General features: G+C 42.5%; 2 protein-coding genes and 1 long non-coding RNA gene across 4 annotated transcripts; 1 reads left to right on the plus strand and 2 right to left on the minus strand.

Moving 5' to 3' along the window:
- The first annotated feature begins 1,589 nt into the window (after window positions 1–1,589).
- On the plus strand, window positions 1,590–13,815 carry LOC125970050 (ras association domain-containing protein 8). Of its 2 annotated transcripts, none has more exons than XM_049721966.2 (6): window positions 1,590–1,922; window positions 7,997–8,196; window positions 9,408–10,201; window positions 10,456–10,653; window positions 10,961–11,105; window positions 12,173–13,815. In XM_049721966.2, the coding sequence occupies exons 2-6, from the start codon at window positions 8,094–8,096 to the stop codon at window positions 12,292–12,294; spliced, it is 1,362 nt and encodes a 453-aa protein (XP_049577923.1). In that variant the 5' UTR covers window positions 1,590–1,922; window positions 7,997–8,093; the 3' UTR covers window positions 12,295–13,815. The 2 variants fall into 2 exon arrangements, with proteins under 2 accessions (XP_049577923.1, XP_049577924.1); XM_049721967.2 differs by having other exon boundaries at window positions 8,000–8,196.
- Window positions 13,816–14,443: 628 nt separating this feature from the next.
- Window positions 14,444–19,958, minus strand: bhlhe41 (basic helix-loop-helix family, member e41). The gene is made up of 5 exons (XM_049721968.1): window positions 19,739–19,958; window positions 19,599–19,665; window positions 19,382–19,489; window positions 19,173–19,284; window positions 14,444–18,043 (listed from the first exon to the last, which is right to left on the minus strand). The coding sequence occupies exons 1-5, from the start codon at window positions 19,798–19,800 to the stop codon at window positions 17,136–17,138; spliced, it is 1,257 nt and encodes a 418-aa protein (XP_049577925.1). The 5' UTR covers window positions 19,801–19,958; the 3' UTR covers window positions 14,444–17,135.
- Window positions 19,959–21,664: 1,706 nt separating this feature from the next.
- On the minus strand, window positions 21,665–22,919 carry LOC125970508 (uncharacterized). Its single transcript, XR_007482123.2, has 3 exons — window positions 22,604–22,919; window positions 22,450–22,537; window positions 21,665–22,151 (listed from the first exon to the last, which is right to left on the minus strand). It is a non-coding gene; the product is annotated as an uncharacterized lncRNA (long non-coding RNA).
- Between the last annotated feature and the right edge of the window lie 137 nt (window positions 22,920–23,056).

The following is a 23,056-nucleotide window of genomic DNA, read 5'->3' on the forward strand; positions in this document are numbered from 1 at the left end:
CGTCATCGGGCAGTAGGCGGGGGACACCCTAAACCGGTTGCCAGCCAATTGCAGGGCACACAGAGACAAACAACCATTTGCACTCGCACTCGCACTCACACCTAGGGACAATTTGGAGCGCTCAATCGGCCTACCAAGCATGTCTTTGGGATGTGGGAGGAAACCGGAGTGCCCACGCGGGCCCGGGGAGAACATGAAAACTCCACACAGGGAGGGCCGGAGGTGGAATCGAACCCGCACCCTCCTAACTGTGAGGCGGACGTGCTACCTAGTGCGCCACCGAGCCGCCTCTTTTTATTTATTTATTTATTTATTTATTTAGTTAGTTAGTTAGTTAGTTAGTTAGTTAGTTAGTTAGTTAGTTAGTTAGTTAGTTAGTTAGTTAGTTAGTTAGTTAGTTAGTTAGTTAGTATTAATTTTAGAAAAAATCATGCACTTATCTTTTCTGAGACTTAAAATATGTAAACTGATGTATTTTTTAATGTTTTATTTAAAGTTAGGGATACAATGTATATACAGTGGAGCCTCGGTTTTCGAACGTCCCGGTTCTCAAAGAAATCGGTATTCAAACAAAATATTTGAGATTTGTTTGCTTCCGATATCGGACGAAATTCGGTTGTCGAACCTCGCGAGATGAGCCGAGAGGACCTGCATGCCAACTGACTCCGTTCGTTATTACGTTCTCGTTACTCAGAGGATTGCAACAACAACTCTCATCATGCCTACAAAGGAAGCAAGTGGGAGCAGTAAAGCCATCCTAAAACACAAAGACGCTCCTAAAGCAATGCGACACTGAGCGCCCGGCGCACTCCGGTTGCGCGATCAGACCAAATTAAGCTCCCTGCGCACTGAGGTCCACTTAAATTTTGGAAAGTACATTAGAACTTTAAAAATATTTTCTAAATTTTAGCGACTGCTCTGTCACAATAATGCGAATAGCGCGGTGCAGTTGTGCGGTCGGCGGCGCGCAACGGTTGCGCGTTCGGCGGTGCGCTGCGGTTGCGCGATCGGACAAATTTAAGCTCCCTGCGCACCGAGGTCCACTTAAATTGTGAAAAGTACATCAGGACTTTAAAAATATTTTCTAAATTTCAGCAACGGCTCTGTCACAATAATGCGACCAGCGCGGTGCAGTTGCGCGGTCGGCAACGCGCTACGGTTGCGCGTTCGGCGGTGCACTGCAGTTGCGATTGGACAAAAATGCGCAAATGAAAAAATGCATAAAAAAGGCGTTTTTTTGGGGGGGAGGGAACTGATTAATGTTTTTCCATTATTTGTAATGGGAAAATATGATTCGGAATTCGAACGATTCACTTCTCGAACAGCCTTCTGGAACAGATTGTGGTCGAAAACCGAGGCTCCACTGTATTCTTCTTCCTGCGGAGGGCGTAACTGAAAATAATTGAGAAGCACTGCTTTTTCCCCACACAAGATTTTTGTGGGTATTGTGTCTTAAGGTGGGGTGACCTGACTTGAAGGTCAGTACGTGTGGATGTTCAGGACACCTTCCCGTGACCAGATGCCCTGGATGCGGGAGTTGTGGCTCGGGGTGGCCTCTCCCTTTAAACAGTCCACAATGCCTTGCGGTGCCCCACTTCCAATACGATGTGTGCGCCTGCAGGAGAGAGGAGACAAGTGTGGGGACTGGGAGCGGAGATTTTTTTTTCTCCCCGCAGTTCACTGGCGTAAGAGCAAAACACTAGCACACTCCGAGTGAACCGACTCAAACTTTGGGACAGGGAGCGCAAACGTCCTTGTCGTTTTTGTCACCGAAACGACTAAACACCACTTTATCGCAAGTTATTAGGGGGCTATAAAGAAGAAGGATACAATTTGCGCTATTTTCGCCTCTACGAATGTTTGATCTGCAAACTTCACTTCGCAAAAGGAGCAGTGCGCCGAGTCCTCTTTGCGCCACAAAGGTAAGAGCAGTGGCGCAAATCACAGTGAAATATTGTCTATCTCTGTAAAGGCTTCTCCTGGTAGTTTCTCATGCCTTTAACCACCAATAACGAGAGGTTTTGATGCAACTATTACAACTTTACTGCACATAGGTCAGCGAATACCGTTACATGGTTGGGATGATTAAAGTGTCCATCTATTTTCCACCAACTATTAGTCTTTGTGTGCTGGGTACTCTAGCTGTTTTATTACTCTCCGTCCATGCTTAGGAAATGAGAATCACATCTGCTCTCATTAAAAGCTGTAATAGTAGAACCAACTTGTGGGAGCCTTTTGGTTTACCCAGTACATAGTTTTACTTGGGTACAAAAATTTATAACCTTAGCATTTACTCACTTTGGCGCACCTAAGTCACCAGACTATAGGAACCAAAGGACAGTGGCCTGCATTAAAGGTACCCTTCCATAACGAATAATTAGTCTTTTACAGAGAACATGTCAAAATCAGTCTGTGTGGGGGAAAAAATCATATGCATTTCAAAAACTGGAATTGTCTTAAGTTGGGTACATTTTGTAGAGGATGCTTTCACATACGCTACAAATACACTGGCCACTAAGTTTGCCTATAGTGCTCTTTGGGCAGTTGTAAAGTCGGTGTCTTTAACAACAAATATAGCAGCAGCAAAATTAATATTCTCTCTCTCTCTCTCTCTCTCTCTCTCTCTCTCTCTCTCTCTCTCTCTCTCTCTCTCTCTCTCTCTCTATCTTTTTCTGCTTTTATCTGATTTTGACCAATTAAATGCAATCTTAAATACACATCGCCACTCAATAAGGCAACAGTATCTAGGGCAGGTGTGTCCAATTCCTGTCTTCGAGAGCCACAATCCTGTATGTTTTCGATGTTTCCCTCCTCCAACACACCAGGTTCAAATGGTCAGCTCCTCAGCAAGCTCAATAGTGTTCTTGATCATTTGAATCCTGCTTATTTCCAACCCAGGATCTCTCAAAACCAATAAAAGAACAGGAGATTACTGTTTAAAATTAACTCAACGATATGAGGTGGGGACCTTTAAAGACATGCTGACAAAATTATTCTCAAGTTTTATACGGCCTGCTATGAAATAGTTTTAGCTGCAGAAATGTGTAGCGCAAGCTATACAGTATAAGATTTAAACCCTGTCCAGGGGCCTCTCGCTGCCCTGCTGCGCCCCTTCTGTCTCTTCAAAGCTGGCCAGCAAACGATGCATATGGCACAGAAACAAAAGCAGCATTATTGCCTGGCCAAATGTGCCATCCAGATGTTGGAGTTGCTGCCAGTGTTGACATCTAGGAGGCTGCTTCAGGGCCTAATAGTTTTTATTATCGACTCGAGAGGCAGAGGGGTATTTAGTTTTTCCCCTCAAAGACCTACATTCAAATATTGGAATAGCACATAGAATCTAGTTCAAATCCTGTTTCCAATTATTAAATGAACTATAAAATCATACTTATTGCTCGTTTGGCTATAACCACATGCATTTAAAGAGACTACAGTTAACCCTTTTCGAAACTGCTTATCCCGTTCAGAGAGCTGAACCTTAACCCAGCTGACTTGAGATGAAAGGCAGATTACACCCTTCACTGGTTGGTAGTAGGTTGCACATTCTCAACCCATTAGCATTAATATTCACACCATCACTAAGTGGGAACGTGCAACAAAGTCGGCCGAACATGCCATTACACCAAGAGGGACTATATGTGCAAAACAAAATACACACATTTTGCAGTTTTGAGTAACAGTATCATCATTGAAATGCAACATACATGATAACATCAACTAATTTTCCTTTGGATAATTGTCTATGGTTTTAGAATAATATGTACGGTACTTTATGTATTGCTTCACTATTGTGGTGCAGTAAATGTACACTTTGCTTTATTAGCTCAAGCACTAAAAGAGGACTGAGGGGCCATTATTGTTTTGGTTGTGACACACTCGTGCATGCCCAAACGGAATACTTCAAACTCGTGGGCTTCCTCATGTGTTCCATTTTCACAGATAACAATTTTCAGAATTGAGACGTTACTGTCTCATGAAAGTTTCTACAAGTTTAAAAGAAGAATATTTTAAATGTCCACAATGCCACTGGGTTATTAATGTGTGAATCGCAGACTTGCTCAATTTAACAAAAATAATCTATTTTTATCTTATTATTATTCTTAATTTAATCAAGAGGCAACAAAGAGCGTGGTTGTGCATGTGGTCCTCAGCTTCCAGTTGCCCATCCTTGCCATAGCTAATGCCTGCTACAAAACCACCAAGATCACAGAGAATGTTTTCCCATAGGATCCTTATCTTTAAGTCATGCGCTGTTGCTTTCCCACTGGCTAGGAATGTATACTCGGGATGTTATCAGTGCTGGGCTCTTTAGGATCAAGTCCCCGTTTTTGGTTACAGTCTTTGCCATGCGCTCCATTGTTTACTGGTCACAGAGGGCATTCTAAACAAACTGGTGGCATAAATCTTTATAAGAACCGTTCTTATTTTGTTCCCTTTGAGCGCACGCTGAAGTTATTGAAATTCTTAGTATGCAGACATACGCTAATGACTTCCCCAGACTGCTGAACTTAAGTCCTTCAAGTTTCCATCAATATGTGTTGAAGGTTAAAAGCAAAAGGTTTTGTTTAAACGTTTGGCAGTGACATAAGAAACTTCTGTTGGTTGCTTTTAATGGCTAAAATCCAATCAGCTTCCATCGCTTGCATACTAGTGACTGCAAAGCATAACCATCCACGTGACCGTACCCTAGTCGGATTTGTCTCTGTTGTAGCTTTTGACCACAGCGTGGATATTGAACTACATCTCGGGTTCTGTTTCTGATTATTAAGTCTAAACCACACTTGCACCACAGGAAGGGCAAATAAAATGAAAGGTTTATAATTCAAACAGGGCTACACCAGAATGTAAGAAACGGTCCATTGTTTAAACGTGTCAGCAGTATGATATACCGGCGTGTGTGAGAAGTTCTTAAACATTCCAATTAGCCATATTACCCCCCGCCCCCAAAGTCAAATAGAAGCAAGACTGTATTTCGTTTTTTTCACGATGGGCATCAGAGTTCTTTTGAGAGGTCAGTATTGGTGCAGCATAGTGATCTTCCTGATCTCCCTCCAGGTTGCGTAAATTGCTAGAAAAAGCCGTGCAAGTGTTAAGGTCTTGCACTAAAGTCTCTAGCATTTTTTCCAAGGTGTGAGTTATTGCACCATGCAAGCCACGATGAAACACCCACACAAGCATATGGTAGGTTGTTTACAGCAGCCGCCAGGAGAAGCCTTTACCCCGGCCAACTCGACCTGGAGGTTAGTCACGGGCACACAGACAGCACACACTTCTGTGCTCTCGTGGCAGTTCACCTTGAGTCAGCAGCACGTTTGCTCACATGTTTTGCTGCGGCTGATCATATCAAAGGATTTCAGGCCGTCTTCAGTTTCATGAAATACTTCTTTGCACAAATCAGCGAGTGGGCATCTCCGCAGACTGCGGCTTGGACGAGCCAGAGAAATCAAGCGTGCGGAGGTTAAGATGGCTCTCTGCCATGCAAAGCTCTGCTCCGGTCGTCAGGGTTTCCGTCGTTGGTATTGTTATGAATCTAAGTGGAGTAGTACCGTTAATGCAAATCACATCGTTTGAATTTTAGGATTACAGAAATTTAATTAAAATACATTAAACTGTGTTTTGCTGTTTTCGCTGAACTCATCGCATCCGCTGGGTCAACATATCTGTATAATTGTGTGTTTGCGTTTTCTTCACTCCTTCCCCCACACTTCTAATCCTTGAAGGCTGCTTTGCATCAAAGCCATAATGAGAAAGGTTTATAAAGCTGTTACTGTGTTTTTTTTTGGTTGCCGGCAGGAAACAATATTGCAGTGTGACCCTGAGCTGTTTTTATGCCTCTTTTATTTGGAGTCTAAATTAAAGTGAAAAAATTAAAATGATTAAAGCCACCCCCAGAAACACCAAATGTTTTGTTTTTACACCCAGATAAGGCTCAATGTTGTGCAAGTCATGTGACCTAGAGCTACATTAAATTAGTTGTTTAAATTGGTAAACAGATTTCAGCACAGCAGTTACATTTCCTTGATGAACAATAGGGAAATCATTTGTATGTGAATCCACATATTGATTGACAGCAGCAGGCTTGTGATGAGATGCTGACTCCTCAAAGGCTGTCTTCATTTTTTTTTTTTTAACTCAAGGCTCAAGGAGTAGACAACACCCTGAAGCGCTGTCCCTACTAGTCATGGGAACAAAAGCTGTTCAGCATTTACCCCAAAATATATGGGGCAATGTGAGCTGTGGCTTGTTTGCATGAGATGGAACTTTCCACTCAAAACAAACTATTTTAAACAATGCAACAAACAATATGAACTCAAAATGTCCCGGGCCATGAGTTCATCTTACGAGCATGTTCATACATCTAGGATAGAGATCTTTGATTGCTGTTCTCAGATCATCAGGAAGTTCTGCAGATGGATAATGTAACAATCCTGATTTCAATCAGACAGACATAAAACATACAGGACACCGGACCCCGAGAACCAGGAATGAAGATCGGTTTTAAACTGTGGGGGGAATACTGGTTCTTGGTGAGAAATATGAACCCATGAACAAATGTAAACATAGTTGAATTAATGAAGAGGTACTGACATGCTCAATTTTTCTAGCCTGTGGGTTACACTTGCGGAGTAAAAGAATCTCTCTTAGTATTTTCAACTCCTCATTCCATAGACAAAAGTCATATCAAGCAGAGTGATGTTTTGTATATGAGTCACATTGTTCTTCCATGTTTAAATTGAACAGTGCAAGTACCGTACTCCATTTTGGCTCAATTGCAGTAAGACACAACAAATTAGCAATTAGTTTCACATAATCAACAATCACAAATTCAGCTACATACAAATGCCTCCAATAGGGATCCTCCTGTTCAATTCTATGTTCTTGTCTGACATATGTTTACGCCTGAGGCTGAATGACTCGAGAAAAGCGAAGTTCTGTGGTTAGGCCAGGCCAGCGTGTTGGGGGGTGGCGAAGGGGAGGTGAACAAAGGGACCATTTGAGACACCGGTATAGCTTTATGGAGCAATGCCTTTCATTCTCTGCAAGTACAACGTCCTTGAAAGAGAGTCCCTCACGCTAGATGAGTGTTCCATGCGTCACATTATGTTGGAAGCTGACCTTCGTGTAACAACACATGCTTGAGAATGCTTTTAATTTTATCCAGCGGTTGTTTACTGTCTGTGTTTGTGTCTGGAGCTTGTGGAAAGATTAGTTGTACTTAGCGGTAGGTAGTGTAGCCAACAATTGTACTCAAGTAAGACTACTGTTACAGTAGAATAACGACTCAATAAAAGATTTGTTTTAGATCATAAATTAAGAATAAGTATCCAGTGAAAAAAACTACTGAAGTACAGTGTAACTGGTAAGTAAATTCAGGTTGTTGTTTTTTTAATCAGTGTAATGAACATTTATAGACCAAAATATAGTACACTTTATCGACAAAGTTACTTTCTGTAAGTAAATGCAAAAAAGTATTTGTGTGTTTTCACGCTCCTTTGGTCATATTTTTTTGCATCATAGCTTGTTTGTGTTCTGATGAGCAGAGGGGCTTAATTAGTCTAGCTCAAGGAGCAGTGGCATTAAAAACAAAGGAATTTGTCATTTCCTTGTATTGTGATCCCCCCTGGCTCTACCTTCCTGTTTTGCAACAAAACATTTTTGTGCTACTTCATTCTCTGTTATGTCACACACAGTTTTCTTTTTCTGACCTCATGGTTTCTTAGTTCTTACAAAAGCAGGATCTGGGCCTGGGGATGTCTATTGGCACAATTTTCCTGCTTCTCAGTAGACACGACGTACCTTTTAAGTGTAAAACAACAGTGTTGCGGCCAGATGGTTTTGGCATGACTACTAAAGGAGATGATTGGACTCAGTATTTTCACAGTGAGCAGCCTAATGATAACGTGAACCAAATAACAACCGCATGAGTTCAACTTAAAGACAACCAATCATTGAGCATATCCTCTTTGTCCTGTTTCCTCTTGTGTTTCCTCCCAAGAAGCAGCAGAAGGGCCACGGCTACCCTCGCGCTTCTGATGTCTTCAAGAATGCTGGGGCCAACCCATCACAGTAAGCCTTGTCCATTTTGACCCACAATGGAGCTCAAGGTCTGGGTGGATGGAGTTCAAAGGGTCGTGTGTGGGGTTACTGAAGCGACCACCTGCCAGGAAGTGGTGATTGCGCTGGCTCAAGCGATAGGTAAGACAAGCTGTGCATGTTCTCCACATGCTTTGGTAGGGTTCCACCATGCAATACCACAGCAAGTTGGGAATCCAACCTCTTATCATACTCGCCTCACAGTGAAACTGTATCGGAATGTGATTACAGTGCCCTGTCAGCCTCGTATTTAGTTTCTCTACAGACATAATTTACTTTTACTCTACTTTTGTGTAGATAGCGTGATCCCGTTTTCAATGTAGCTGACTTCATTATCTAAGGATTACTGATTTTGTGTACAAAAAAACTTCCAGGCTCTTCAAAGATTTAGCTCTCCATCACAACACAGCTGCTTGAAGGTTATGTTTTGTTGTTACTTTGGTGTTCTTGTTTGGTTTTCAGAATTGCAATTATATTCAGTCGGTATCCAGCAGTGCAACTTACAAATTAACATTTGCATTACATCAATATAGTCTGTCCAAGCAATTGAGAGAGTAAATTCAAACAGAAACACACTATGAGGAATACAGAAACAGATTTTCCAGAACTTGCACTCTCTGCCCTTGCGTACACGCGTCAAGTAGCTAGCCAAGTGACATAATCACTAGTTGATGTCCACAACATAGCCACACTGAACACCCCCCCCCCCGCCCACCATGACAACACCAATATTTTAGTAAATTGCTTTTTGCTGAATGACATGTTGGCACTGGACAGTGGTTAATATTATTTTGTTGCCCGGGGCCAATTCATATAAAATAAATGTTTGTCCTTCAGTATGAAACAAAAGTAAAAGTACAGAAAAGTGTATTGTAAAACACTCATCGACACATTTATCTGTCATCTAATAGGGAAAAAAACATTTCTCAGTCTATCAGCCTCTACTATCTGCCTACTGTAATTCAGTGGGTCGTGGTGGCTTTATTTGCAATTTCTTACTAACACAACCCCCCCTACCCATATGGCTCTGTGAGGAATAGAAGTGCTTGAACAGACTGAATTGACATCACTTCCCACAAATAGAGGGTTGGAGGAGGGAAAGTATGACTCATCCCTTTCTCCCCTGCCAAGCTGACAAAGCAGAGCCCCCTCCTCTGCCTTTTCCTTTTCTTTTAACACAAATGCTTTGTCACGTGGTGTTGAGCACTGCTAATTTTCCAGCCTATATTTTGTCCATGTGCACAGTTACAAATATGAAAGCTCAATTCCTTGAAGCAAATCTTTACAGCGGCTCTCTATTGTGTTGCTGGCAGGTCGGACTGGAAGATACACGCTGGTAGAAAAATGGCGGGACACAGAGCGCCATCTAGCCCCTCATGAGAGCCCAGTTGCCTCTCTAAATACGTGGGGTCAATACGCAGGTGATGTTCAGCTGATTTTGCTTCGCACGGGCCCTTCCCTGACTGAACGGCCCCCTTCGGAGGGGCCCCCTCTGAGGGGGCCTGAACGCGGCTTTCATCGACAGAGCCTCCCCCCACTCGCAAAGCTTCACCATCCCAACGATCGCTCCCTCTGTCGCCGTGAGCCTCGGCGCAAGTCTCTCACCTTTACAGGAGCGCCCCGAGGTCTGAGGGAGATACTGAGCGGTGGGCGGGCGAGTGAAGTTGAAGCCAAGAGGAGACTTCACGTAGGAAACGGTGGGACCCACCATCATGCCGGAGGAGCCACTGGGAGCGCATCCCATGGCCTGTGGGCCTGTCGCACGGAGGACCTGGTTCGACTGGTGGGCGTTCAGAGAGAAACGCTGAGCGTGCTGGAAAAGAAACTAGACATTTATGAAGCTGAGCTCAAAGCCTGGGCCGAGATGCGAGCGGGACGAGCTCCGGTCTGCACCGGGGACTCGGGCGGGGGTCTGATGGAGGAGATTTTGAGACTGGAGAAGCATCTGAGGAAGACTGAGGTGGAGATGGAAGAGGAGGAGTTTTGGACCACTGAGCTCCAGATTGAGCTGGAGAGTGAGAGGCAGTTGGAGGAGCGGCTGGAAGAGCTGCATGGTCGTCTGCAGGGCTGCGAAAAGGAGATTGAAGAGAAAATGGCAATGGTGCAGGTGTGTGTTCTTGTCCAATCTTACTCAACAAAAACATCTTGGTAAAACCACAGTAAGCCTTCTAAACCTGAATATAAACCTTATAAACATGGATACGGTTCACAAAACATTCTGTCAGCCATTGGTATCAGCTGCCAAGTACTTTAAAACAAATTGGTATCTGTCCCATACTTGGAATGAGTCCTCACTCATCCCTCGTAAAGTAAATGAAATATGCTCAAGTATTCTGTTCTATTTGTCTCCTGTCCCATCAGGGTGTCGAAAGTGGTTTGGAGGAGATGCGTCTGCAAAGAGCGCGTCAGGAGACCGAGTGGCTCAACGAGGCAGAGGCTCGAGCTCAGGTGCTCCGACTCAAAGCAGAACTGAAAGCACAAGAGAGACAAGCTGTCCAGATGGAGAGCAGCAGTAGAGCTGTGGACAGGTCACTAGGACAAAGCACCAAGAAACTACAGGTGAGATCAATAGATGAATTCTATTTTCTCCTTTAGTGTTACATTCCTAACAAAATAAAAATATTCCTCCACTTATGATGTAGTGGATTGTTATGCAACCACATGCTTGCTCTATCTATGCTTAAGATCTGAGGAGAGGGTTCCCCCAACTGGCTCACTTGATGCTTTAAATGTAGAAACAGAAAATATTGTCACTCTCAGAGCCCCAAAGCTACTCTGTGATTTTCCTTTACCACCACAATTAATAAATGTCCCCACCCCCACCCCATTTCACATGTCATTATGATGTCATACTATTTCATGAAAGGACATGCAGCATGAGCTGGAACAGCTAACCAAGGAGCTCAGGCAGGTTAACCTGCAGCAGTTCATCAAGCAAACCGGCACTAAGGTCACAGTACTGCCAGCTGAACCTGCGGAGGACGAAAGTACAAGCACCAATCGTGTCATAGGTAATATCCGTCCGTGGTTTAATTGGTGGCTATGTATTGACAAATATACTCATCTATGCTCTGTAAAGGAGAACAAAAAAGATCTTCACCTGCATTGAATAATAAGAGCTTTCAGCATTATATAACCTGTCACTGTTAAATGTCAAACAGAGAGCAGACCTTGGGGAAATGGCATGCAGTCAGTGATTCAAGGCTCACTTATGTTTGACCTATTTGAATGGGTTTGACCTGAGACATGCATTAGAGTGTAATCATATGCGAGAGTACAAGGTGCCTTAGCCAGAATAGTGCTCCGTAGCACAAATAGTTAGCACTTCTCGTCTCAATGCCGACAGTTAGAAGCGCTGACTTCAAGTTCTTCATTTACCCTCGCGAGCCTCTTTCACACACGTTGTCTAAGTACTTTTGGACCACACTACTATCATCCTCCATAAATGTTGACAAACAGACAAAAAGCACTAAATTACATGGATTCAATCACTATCAAATAAAGATTTATGATTAGCCAACAGTCAGACGTGTTAGGAAATTGCATTATCTTTTGGGAAGATGGCTGATAACATCCATTCGTTTCCTACTGATGACGCCGTTGAGGGTCACAGGGAAGCAAGAGGCTGGCCAATGGCTACGCTGCACTAATCATCAGTCAAACATGGGGCTGACACAGCACTTTACCACTTTGGCATTTTTTTTTTTTTTTTTTTTTTTCTGCCCCATCTCAGTCAGCATTAGAGACCTAACAGAGGTTAAATACAGACAGGCTTTACTAGATTATGAAGTTTAACACCCAAGACTAAATGTGCACACCTTGTTGTGTTGGAAGCAATTGTCGCTGTTGCACTGACGTCCCCATACATTTAATTATTATCTGAATGTCGCGAGTCACGACTGTTAAATCCTGTTAAAATTCTTGCCTTGCTGCAATTGTCTTTACTTAAACCCATGGTAGTAAACTATAGAAAAGAGATGAATGGATTTGAATTGTCGTGAAATTCAAAGGTAGAAAGCATTCTCATCTGCAAAATCATTTCCCCGATTTTGCATTCATTTCCATTTTCCATTTTCAGATTTGGTTCCACTCACCGGCTCCCTGAAGCGTCCCGTGTCCCTGCAACCGTTGTCCGGCCATCTCCGGGTCTTAAAAAGTCCTCTCAGCTCCGGCCTCAACCCAGAGGGCATCTATGTTTGAGGCTCCACCACACTCCTGTGCTGCCGGTGACTAGAGCACAATGGTTCATTTCCCCTTGGAGCTTTTTCAATTGGATCACTTTGCACAGGATACCTCAAAAACACAAACCCGTACAGTGTCATCTAACGAGGCAACCACTTACGAAGGAACAGTGTAAAACTTTGCTGGTGAAGGATTTGTTGGCACACAAAGAAGGTCTTGTTTTAAGCATGCACTTTGAAGCATTTGTAACCACGGCCCAGGCCGCCCTGGACATCTTTTAAAACACAACCAAGTAATGTATAGTTTTACTCACTCTAGTAGCTCCTGAAGGCTTTATACTGCTTTCTTGCTGGTACTATAATTCCAAACTGGCCTTTTTAGAATGAATGTGAATTGATGAAATTATATCCATTTAGTAGTTATGCAATGAACACATTTACTCCACCTGATGCCAGACTGACTTAAACTCTGAAGGATATAAGAAAAACAATTATAATTTAGTTGACTGTAACTCCTACTTGTTAAAACTATGCATAAATAGGTTTATTTCTATAAAAGTCTTTCTTTGAAATCTAAAATGTTTTCTTTAGCTTATCAAGTGGCGCATTCCCTCAATGATAAATGCAGTGTCCTTATTCTTGCAGTGGTATAGGCTACATGAAATCAAGTCACTTGTTCTCCAAAACTTTTTATTCGTTTGTTCTTGTATGTTTTATGCCTTGTGGCCAAAGATGAACAGCTCTGAGTGCATGATTGTGATGTTTTTATAGCCATATACCGTACGTGAAGAGCACCAATAGTACAGTGAATCACTTGTGGCATGCTACAGCTCTTCAATGTGCAATGTGCGTATGTGTTCATGTTAGATTGTATATCATCTGCTAACCACAGCAAAGTGCCTTAATGTATTCGCTGGGTAGTAGGTGATGATAATAATGAAAATAAAGCTATGGTGGTAATATTGAAGAAATAAGTTTGGTGGTTAGAGTTTGCTGCCCTGATGACATGGCAACAACCAGTAACGTTGTTCTTGTCAATAGTTAATAGGGAATATTTGAGATTGGATAAGTCTGCAAGTGTTCTCCACATTGTTACTGTTATCACCACTTATTTGTTGTAAAATATTCCATATTAATATTCAACCTGTTCATAACATTCTTTATGCTTTACTTGGACAATGAATTTTCTTGCAGTCTTAGCATCTGTCACATTGCACAAATTCCATAAGAAACATGATAGCCAACATATACATATCTTACATTTATTTTTAAATGACATGCTTATTTTTAAATTACACTTGTTTTGTATCAACTTATAAATAAGGATGGATTTCTACTTTAAGGAAACCTACTTGTGTGCATTTGTGTGACGAGATGTACGAAGTAGCTGTGATCACTGTTTACAATGCTCTTGAGATTTGCAAGATGTCAACTGTACCCACGTTTGTTTTTTATTCCGCCTTGAAAGAGGTACGGTTGTAACTGTTGATGAGATAATGGCATGACTCAATAAAACCGTCTGACACAAGTTTTAAAAATATATAGCTATAACTTTTTGAGTATTTGTGCTGTGCAAGTGTTTCAAGATTTGGCCAGTAGATGGAGATATTTACTCAAAGGTGAAACCTTTCACATGAATGACGCGTCTTTGAATTTAACTATTTATAGGATACAAAAAACATGTCATGATTTGGTACTAATTGGACTTATTTATTGCCAAAATCAGTTGACCTCGTGTTATTGACCACTAGAAGATCCACAATAATCTAATTATTCTTCGAGTTGTAAATTATGTTATAGTATCAGGGTAGAGGTGGCCCCCTGGGCTGGGCCCCTTGTTTTTCATCATCCTTCTCTCACATGACCTGGGATCAAAGTCTGGGCTTATGTACATTCTTAAGGCATGACCTGTCATCTTGATTGGAGCTGCATGACTGTGTTTCACCTCCTCAACGTGTCTGCCGAGGTCTGAATTGTCAACCTTTTGTATATGTGAAGCCCTTTGAGACTTGTGATTTAGGGCTATATAAATAAACTTGACTTGAAGACAACACTTACTTGTAGTTGCAAACTTTAAAGTCCCCCACAGGATTTGTGGCTTCCTACCACCTGTTAAATTGCCGTCACGCACAGCAGACGTTCTGCAATTGAAGAGAAAAAGTCCAATGTTGAGTTTTGATATTTATTGTTCAATTCATCAGCAATAATTTATAACAGCATAATGTGAAAAGCAACAAAATGTGCAACACCTGCTCAGGGAAATATTTTTTTCTTTAAAAAAAAAATCATAGACATCTACATCATTGACAGACATTTCATAGTACATTCACAAAAAATATTTACAGACATACATGCCACTTTCTATAACAGTTGATGACCAATTTGAGGCTAACCAGGCTGAAAAAAAACTACAAAAGCAACATCATGTTTGCAAAATACAAAGTAAATCACGAGAAACTTTTTTAAAACGCTTAATGTCACTTAAGTTGCAGGAATTGCTCTCAAATGACAGTCATGTGAACACAGCTTGTTTTTTTTTTCGTTAAAAAACATTTTACATAACAGTATAACAGAAGCGTATTGTAGTGGGGGTCAATATATGATCAAAAAGTCTAATAGCTAAATTGGGCAGATGACAAGAGTTCCCACTCCATTGCGAATATGACGTCTGATCCCGGTTTGTCTTGAAATCATGTTTGAATCAAGAACACAAAAAGTCAATTACTTATTGGCTTTTCATGACTTTTTGGGATTTGGAGGTAAAAGCAGAAAAAAAGTGCACTTTACATCTCAAAGAGAAATGCTGTTCCTACTTACAAATGTTAACAGCTTGGAAAATACAGGTACATTCAATATCAAAGATCTATAAGGTGCTATCCTACATTGCTTCCTAGAGGTAAAGAGCCTCACTGCATCTCAATGCAGAAATGCCTCAGTTGGGGGACCTACAATACGCTGGCTATGCAGCTCGTTGTGGAGGGAAAAGCTTCTCCAGTGTCGCAATTAAGGACTTGAATGAGCCTACTCATGACTGACTCTGGAAAAAAATATATAACTGTTCACTTTGATTGATTTTTATATGGCGATTGTGTGAGTTTTTTTGTGTACCCAATATTTGTTTTCCGAGGAACCGTAATGTCTCTCAGAGTACCCCGCGCAAAAAGCTGGGAGTGAGGTATTGTGGCCATCGAGGCCATCTAGTGCACATTTACATCTTGACTTACCCGACTCTCAACCGGGTTTGAATATTTACAGTCTGAGCAGATGCAGCGAGATGTTCCAAACCTTGTCAGACGTCCTTCGCAACGTCTTACATCCAAAGAGATAAGCTGGGATATTGCGCACTAGCACTTGTAGTGCTCAAAATTTGACATCAATGCTGCCATTTGAGAATATTTTATCAAAGCGGTTACAAAACTAACTGCAGTGCAACACAACAGTTTTGCCAATCATTGTCGATGAGCATTCAGATTAATTAATCTAGCATAAGTGCAAAAGGCACACAGTCAGAGGTGTTCCATCAAGGTAGCTATAATACACAAAATCTACTCCATAGACCCACATCATTGATATTCGTTTACATCCTCAGAAATTTCCATTACCTTACAAATTGTGTGAATGCTGAGAGATGCAACGACATTTGGCAACTAGTAATGCAACACAGTGTAATATACTGTGCAAGCACGCCCCTTATGGGATGACAGCAGCGCAATATGACTGGGCTCTTTGACTATGACTGGCCCGCACACTAGGCGCTTGACCTTTGTGCACCTAACCAGAGAGCTGCAATGGGTCAACTGCAACCCCTGGTGTTCTTATCGAAGTGGCTTTTTTTTTTTTTTTTTTTTAAACAACATGGTGCGATTGTCAACGAGAAAACTGATTGCTGTGACTCAGGAAGATGAAATGGACAAGAAATTAATAAATCAGCATGAATATTTGAGTGATTTTTGGCAATGATCGCCTCATTCATTGACAACACGTGTATTGCGGCAACAGACTTGTCGTGCTTTGCTTTTTAACCACAGGTACATTTGCAATTATTAATATAAAGTACTGTTGTAAAACAAGATACACATATTTGTATCATATCTAAAAATGATATTTTTGTTGCAAAATCTTGAGATACGAGGTGGAATTTTTGATTTTGACTGTGCGACATTCAAAATCTGAATCTGGTTCAGTGCCCCATGTGTTTAGCCTTGTCACTTTGTGTGCGGCTGACGACTAAGTGTGATGATCTTTGTTTCTCAGTAAAAAACATTCCAGGGAAAAACAATTGGACTTCCATTCTGAATGAGTGTCACATTTAGTGCCTATAGAATAATAATAGTTCCATTATTTTCATTCGGGTCACAGGTGAGCTTCAGTGTGTATGTCAGTTAATTTAGAGAGACGGAGTACACGCGGATTCGTCGCCAGCAATCATTGGGCAAATAGAGAAAAACAAGCATCCATTGAAATATTGAGTTGGTTTCCTATCCACAGTAGAACCTAACCTTTGCCATCAACTGGGAGGAGGAGTTGGGGTGGGGTGGGGGTCACCTATTCGTATATTTTGCGTGCAAAACCACAAGATGGCGCCAAAGTTCTGGCTAGATGGAAAGAAGTATGAGTGACGTGACAAATCTTGACTCCAGGAGCTACTTGTGTTTAGTCTGGGTTTTTTGTGCGTGTTTTTTGCAATGCGTGAGAAGACCGAGATCTCAGAAGAGCATGCAAACTGTAATAATAATAATAATAAATATAATATTATTATCTATTAAGTTAGGGGTGCTTGACTCTCAGCATTCACACAACAAATGCATCTGATATGAGAGTGTATGGCCTCCAGGATGAAGGTGATCCGACCCAGACAAGTTAGCTGGTTTGACAGATTGGCGACTGGTCACGCGGCCGCTGAATCCCACTCTCCTCATCGTCATCACCTTCGTCACTCGTAGGACATTCGTCACGGTCCTCGGGTGAGCTCATCTCGGGCTCGTGGGTGTTGCTGTCGATTTGGGGGTCCTCGCACGGAGATGAAGCGCCTAATTGCGCTGACAAGCTCGGGAAGGCCGCAGCGGCCGCTACGGCCGCAGCTGCGGACGCTTGTGCAGGGTACAGCCACGGGAAGGGGGAGGCCAGGGCCGCCGCTGGGTACATGCCCTTTTCCATGTTGCTTTTATCAAAAAGAGGCATGTACGAGGCAGCGGCTGATGGGTTGATGAAGTAGAAAGGCATGCAAATTGGTGTCTGCTGTCCCACTCCGGTTAATCCCATCAGCGAGTTCATCAACGCCATATCGGCAGCCCCCGAGCCATTTGCGGACCAGTTCATCTTTGGTTTCTTGGCCGGGCGATCATCTCCAAACTCCTGCTTGATTTTCACACCTTTGGCTGCCTGCAAGGTGTTGCTGTGCTCACACTCTTTGTCCTTGCCCCCCTCGCCCCCGTAGCCACTGTCCGTGTCCGTGTCGTTCTCAGTCAGATCCCCGCCTTGGGTCCTCTGGATGACCGGGACGCAGTTGGCCTGGTTGTCGGCTTTGTGCCCATCCGGTGTGACGCCGACGGGGAGCTGCTGCTGCTGCTGCGGGGGGAAGAGCGTGGTGGATTGAACCCGGGCCAGGGCCTTGTGGAGGTGCTGGACCAGCTGGGCACCGCTCTGTTCGTGCGCTGTCCAGTTCTCAAACTGACTCAGGTACTGGAGGACTTCCTTGGCGCACGTTTGAAAACCAGAGTGGAAAGCTTCTGCATCGGTGTGAATGGACGACTTCATTGACTGGTCCCCTGTTGAAACAAAAATAATCGCGTTTTAACCCTAATGCTCTTCACTTTCTTTGCATGCATTGTACTGTATGCTTCAAATTCTGAAATAATATTTCTCCAAAAAAGGTAGGTTTTTTTTATCCACCACTTGTTTTTGGATAAAAACACTTGAGGTGTGTCTGAAAAATTTAGGCCCACAAAACATACATTTCAAACCCAGACTTCTAGTTTTCCCCTTCAGTATGGCCCCGATGATCAGCCAGCACATCCAAAAAGAGAGCCAGCAGCATTTGGGTAAGAAGTGAGAGTTGACATGACAATGTGCCTACCTCACAATGCCCCGAACATCTGAGCTCAAGGAGGGTCATCAAGAAAATTCCCTTTTGAAAATGTGGCGGACAACATGATGGCTACGGCGACAGAGCTGTAGATGATCCTGGAAGAATCTTTCCAGGAGTGTATGAAAACATGGCAGACAATGCGGAAAGTGCATCGGACTCCTATGGAATGACTTATAAGGGAAGACTTGTAGGATTTGAAATATACCTTTTGGATACCAGTCCTGCAATATTTTTTAACCACCATAAATCAAAAATGTCTTCTTTCATGTCTGACAGGAAAAAAATAAGCCACGTGAATGCCTTCTTTTTATGTTCAGTATGTATGACGGACCACTCTTATCCTGTTATACATGTTGACATTCCCAATCCAAAGATCACCAGGGAATGAAAAAAAAAACTTTTCGTTCCATCACATGTATATTTTCGCCGATTCAGAATTCCCACCACCGCTGCCATTTATATGCATGCACAAGTAAAGTCATCAGATTTCAGATTGAAACACAATTGGGTTTTTTTTATTTATTTTTTTGTCAAATGTCAAAACGAGTCCAACCGTGGGGCAAGATCAATATGTATACCAATTTTAAGTTCGATACAAAGTGCAATTTTGCACAAAAGATTATATTTGGAAAAAAAACTAAAGACGACAACAACACGTGATCGACAAGTGTCAGCGCACGTGCGGCGTTTGCTGCACTCGGAGTGGCGCCCGTGCGCGCAAGTATTATTTGTTTCTTTCCACTGTGCGTGCTTTATCACCACACCTATGTACACAATCGATTAGGCTTGGCGAAGCGTGTAGATCTTACCGTTTTGCAAAGCAATGATCTTCTGGTGCTGCTGCTCCGTGACTGCAGTCAATGCGTTTAAATGTTTCAGGGTTAATTCCAGGACAACCGCCTTCTCCAAATGGCCCAGCGTCTGCGTGCATGGACACAAAACACAAGTCCATGATGTCTAATATTCAAATACATTTTCCCTATCCACGCAACCTAAACTTCTTAGAAGTTGATCTTACCGACAGCTTTAAATGCTCCGGCAGCAGATCCTTCAGTTGACCGATACATTCATTGATTCGGTCCCTCCTCTTTTTTTCTATCAAACGGTGTGGTAACTTATAAGCGTCCTGTGGAAAAAACAAGACGCAATACGTTGGTTCCAAAGTTACGTAATACCCATTGCAACAAGGTATCTAAATCATGAAAACACGTTTTAAAATGTTTCTATTTACGCACCTTGCCACCATCCTCCCGTTTTATTCCCCTTTTGGATTTGCACATGTACAGAGAGGGGTAGTCCACCCTAAAGTACAAGTGGGAAGAGTCAAACATTGTTTTTTTTAAGACTTGGCAAAAAGAGTTTAAAACACGCTCACCCCAGAAAGTCTGCGCGCTCCATGAAGTGTCTTTCCTGTAAATGTGCTATTCTTTCATCCATCAGGTGTCTCCTGCAGCTTTTCTTGCCACAAATGTTTGTTATTCCACAAAGCGCGCGGCTGATGGTGCACACGGTGTGCGTGTCCTCTGCTTGGAGCTGCGCCGCCTAACACTGATACCTCCACTTCTCCCTCCGCGGCTGATGTGTCTCGCCGCCCCCCCTCCAGCACCCGCTCCCTCCCTCCCTCCCTTCATGCCGCGGCCACTTCGCAAAGCCGCCTTCGGTCTGCCGCTGTGGCCAACAAGAGCGCACGCGCGACTCAGCGAGGGAACGGCTTCCCACTCACGTGTATTCTCACGGCACAAAGTCCACTAAAACCTGCTCCGTGTGCGTGTCCGTGCGTGCGCGCTTGCGTCTGTGCGTGTTACTGCAGCCACAGCCGGTAAGGCAACAGCTGGAGGCTGAAATCATTCTGAGATTTGATTCATGCGACAACTAAACGAGCACATGCTTGATGAGTTCCAAATCAATTGAATTGTCGTCGGGTCACGTGTGATTTAAATTCTACATCCCTTCCACTTAAAATTAACACTTTAAAACACACCCCAAAAAAAACACCATAACTGGAAATGACTTATTTCGTCGGTCGCTGTTTTCATGTCTGATGTACTTTTGTAAATTACAATAGAAAATTACTCACTTGGACTCTGTATTGAAAGAGGCCATACTGTGCATTTTTCTGAGCTATTAGTGCTGTGCGTGAATCAGTCGTAATTCATTCACTTGTTCGATTGGGTTAATAATAATTAATTTATAATTTCTCTGATGAAATGCCGAAAAAAAATCCAGCTTCCTAATAATGTAGCAAGAAGAATGACATAAAAGTGGCCAGTAACAACGTACAGTTTCATGTTTACATTCTTTCTGCACTCTTGTGGCTTCAGACGCTGTGGCACAGTATAGCTTGCCTTTTTCGTTAGGTACACTGCAACACAGTTCTAACAACCATCAAAGATAATTTGATCACTTTTTGGATGATGCCGTAATGAGCTGGGACACAAATGCTTAGGTTAACTCATGGGTGTCAAACTCAAGGCCCGGGGGCCAGATACGGCCCACCAACATCATTTTATGCGGCCTGCAAAGACAAATTTTGCATCGACTTTGTGTCATTACTAAAATTACAAATTGTCTTTATCTTTTAAAAACAGAGATACTGCTAGCATTTTTATAATGGCAAAGGCCCTCAGAGGGGAACTATGAGTACAATGCGGCCTGTGACAAAAATTAGTTTGACACCCCTGGGTTAACGTCACGCTAACTAGCAAATAGGACAACATGAGAGGATGGATTTAAAATTAGACCCAAGAAATAAGCATTTCGGGAAATGGTTCATCAATGGTTGAGACCACCCTTGGATCTGCCGTTGGCCATTGTATGATCACGGAGATTATAGTAAATTATTTCAACCTGAAACTTGCACGTACGATTCAAGCATGTGGCGGCTGGCATTGATATTAGTGTGGTTTTGAAGAGGGAGTCCTGCGATGGTCTTTGTCAAAGACCCAATTATATAATGACACTTGGTTTGTATTATAGCTGCATGTCTAGTCTAATGTTTGTAACAACCCAATCTGCATTAAAATCCCTAAAGAATTTGAGTTATAATGAAGGGAGCCAAACACAAACATGAGCTGCTGTACAGTGGGACAAAAAAGTATTTAGTCAGCCACCATTTGTGCAAGGTCTCCCACTTACAAGATGAGAGATGCCTGTAATTTTCATCCTAGGTACTTCAACTATGAGAGACAAAAGGGAAAAAAAAAAATCCAGAAAAATCACATTGTCTGATTTTTAAGGAATTTATTTGCGAATTATGGTGGAAAATAAGTATTTGGTCATTAACAAAAGTTCATATTAATTCTTTGTTATATACTCATTGTTGGCAACGACAGAGGTCAAAGGTTTTCGGTAAGTCTTCATATGGTTTTCAGACACCGTTGCTGTTATTTTGGCCCACTCCTCCATGCGGCTCTCCATGAGAGCAGTGAGGTTTTGAAAAAAATATTCCTGTCGGATATTAACTTATTTATATGACTCCCATTCTTAATCTGGTTTTACCATGATGTCCGCCCATCATTTGTAGCTAAAACAACCCTAACTCTGCTGAAAAAAACTTTCCACAATGTGCAGGTTTGAGTTAATGGCCTTTTTTTCCCCCCCACCATTCTTTCTGATGCACTTTTGTAAAATCACACATGGATGAGAAGGCCTGGCTCGCAATCTCCACTCCAATTCATCCTAGAAGTGTTTTATTAGGTTGAGTTAAGGACTCTGGTTAGGTCAGTCAAGTTCATCCACACCAAACTTTTTTTATCTATGGACGTGGTGGACTGACATCCTTTTAAAACCTGTAGATTAGGAACGGATTGTCACATATATGCAACATATATGCAAGTCAAAGCAGGTGAGCAAATACTAAAACAGTGGCTTCCAATAGAAGCATGATTTATTACATTTTAACCACAGAACAGACAATTGAGTCTTTAATAAAGTCTACGCTATGCAGATAAAGAGAGTCTGGGCCTCACATATTGGACATGTGCTCCTGTTCACGCATACACGGGTTCATGCGCTGTATCGTAACCATGGCAGCAGCCCAGTTGTGTGCCCGAACATGTGCGTTACACTCCTTTATTGAGCACTTACTTTTTGTTCTACTTCTTCATCTTCTTTGTTGTCGTCGTCTTCTTATACTTCTACTTGTTAGTGTAGTTGTTCTTTTTCTTCTTCTTTTCTTCTTGTCACAGTGTCTAAAATTAAAATCGTTTCTGTTTTGGATTGCAGGTGATATGGGACCTACCTGTCACGGATCGGATGGAGCAGGGCGACCAAATGCCGCGTGGACCAGGGTTTATTCAGCAAAACAAACTAATAGACTTGGCAAACTGACACGACTTAACGAAATAACAAAAGGACTAACCGACAGGGATGTGAAACAAAGGACGTGAAGACATTAAGACAACAGGAACCAAATGACATCAAGACAACAACACACAATGATCCGACGGGGCGTGAGGGGCAGACAGACAGGACTTATATACACGACAGGTAACAAGAGGAAGGTGAGAATAATCAAACTAATCATGGGCACACAGGAGGGGAGGGGCGAGCACACAGACAGAAACCAAGACAGAGACACATAGTAACACAGCTGGGGATGAGACATGACTCTATCCAAGCTGACTAAGATGCAGCTAACAATAGGCTGAAGCCAAACGACCATTCATACTGTTAAGAACAATTTATGATCTTC

This window comes from Syngnathus scovelli, chromosome 6 (assembly GCF_024217435.2).
Source record: "Syngnathus scovelli strain Florida chromosome 6, RoL_Ssco_1.2, whole genome shotgun sequence".
Lineage (NCBI taxonomy): Eukaryota > Metazoa > Chordata > Actinopteri > Syngnathiformes > Syngnathidae > Syngnathus > Syngnathus scovelli.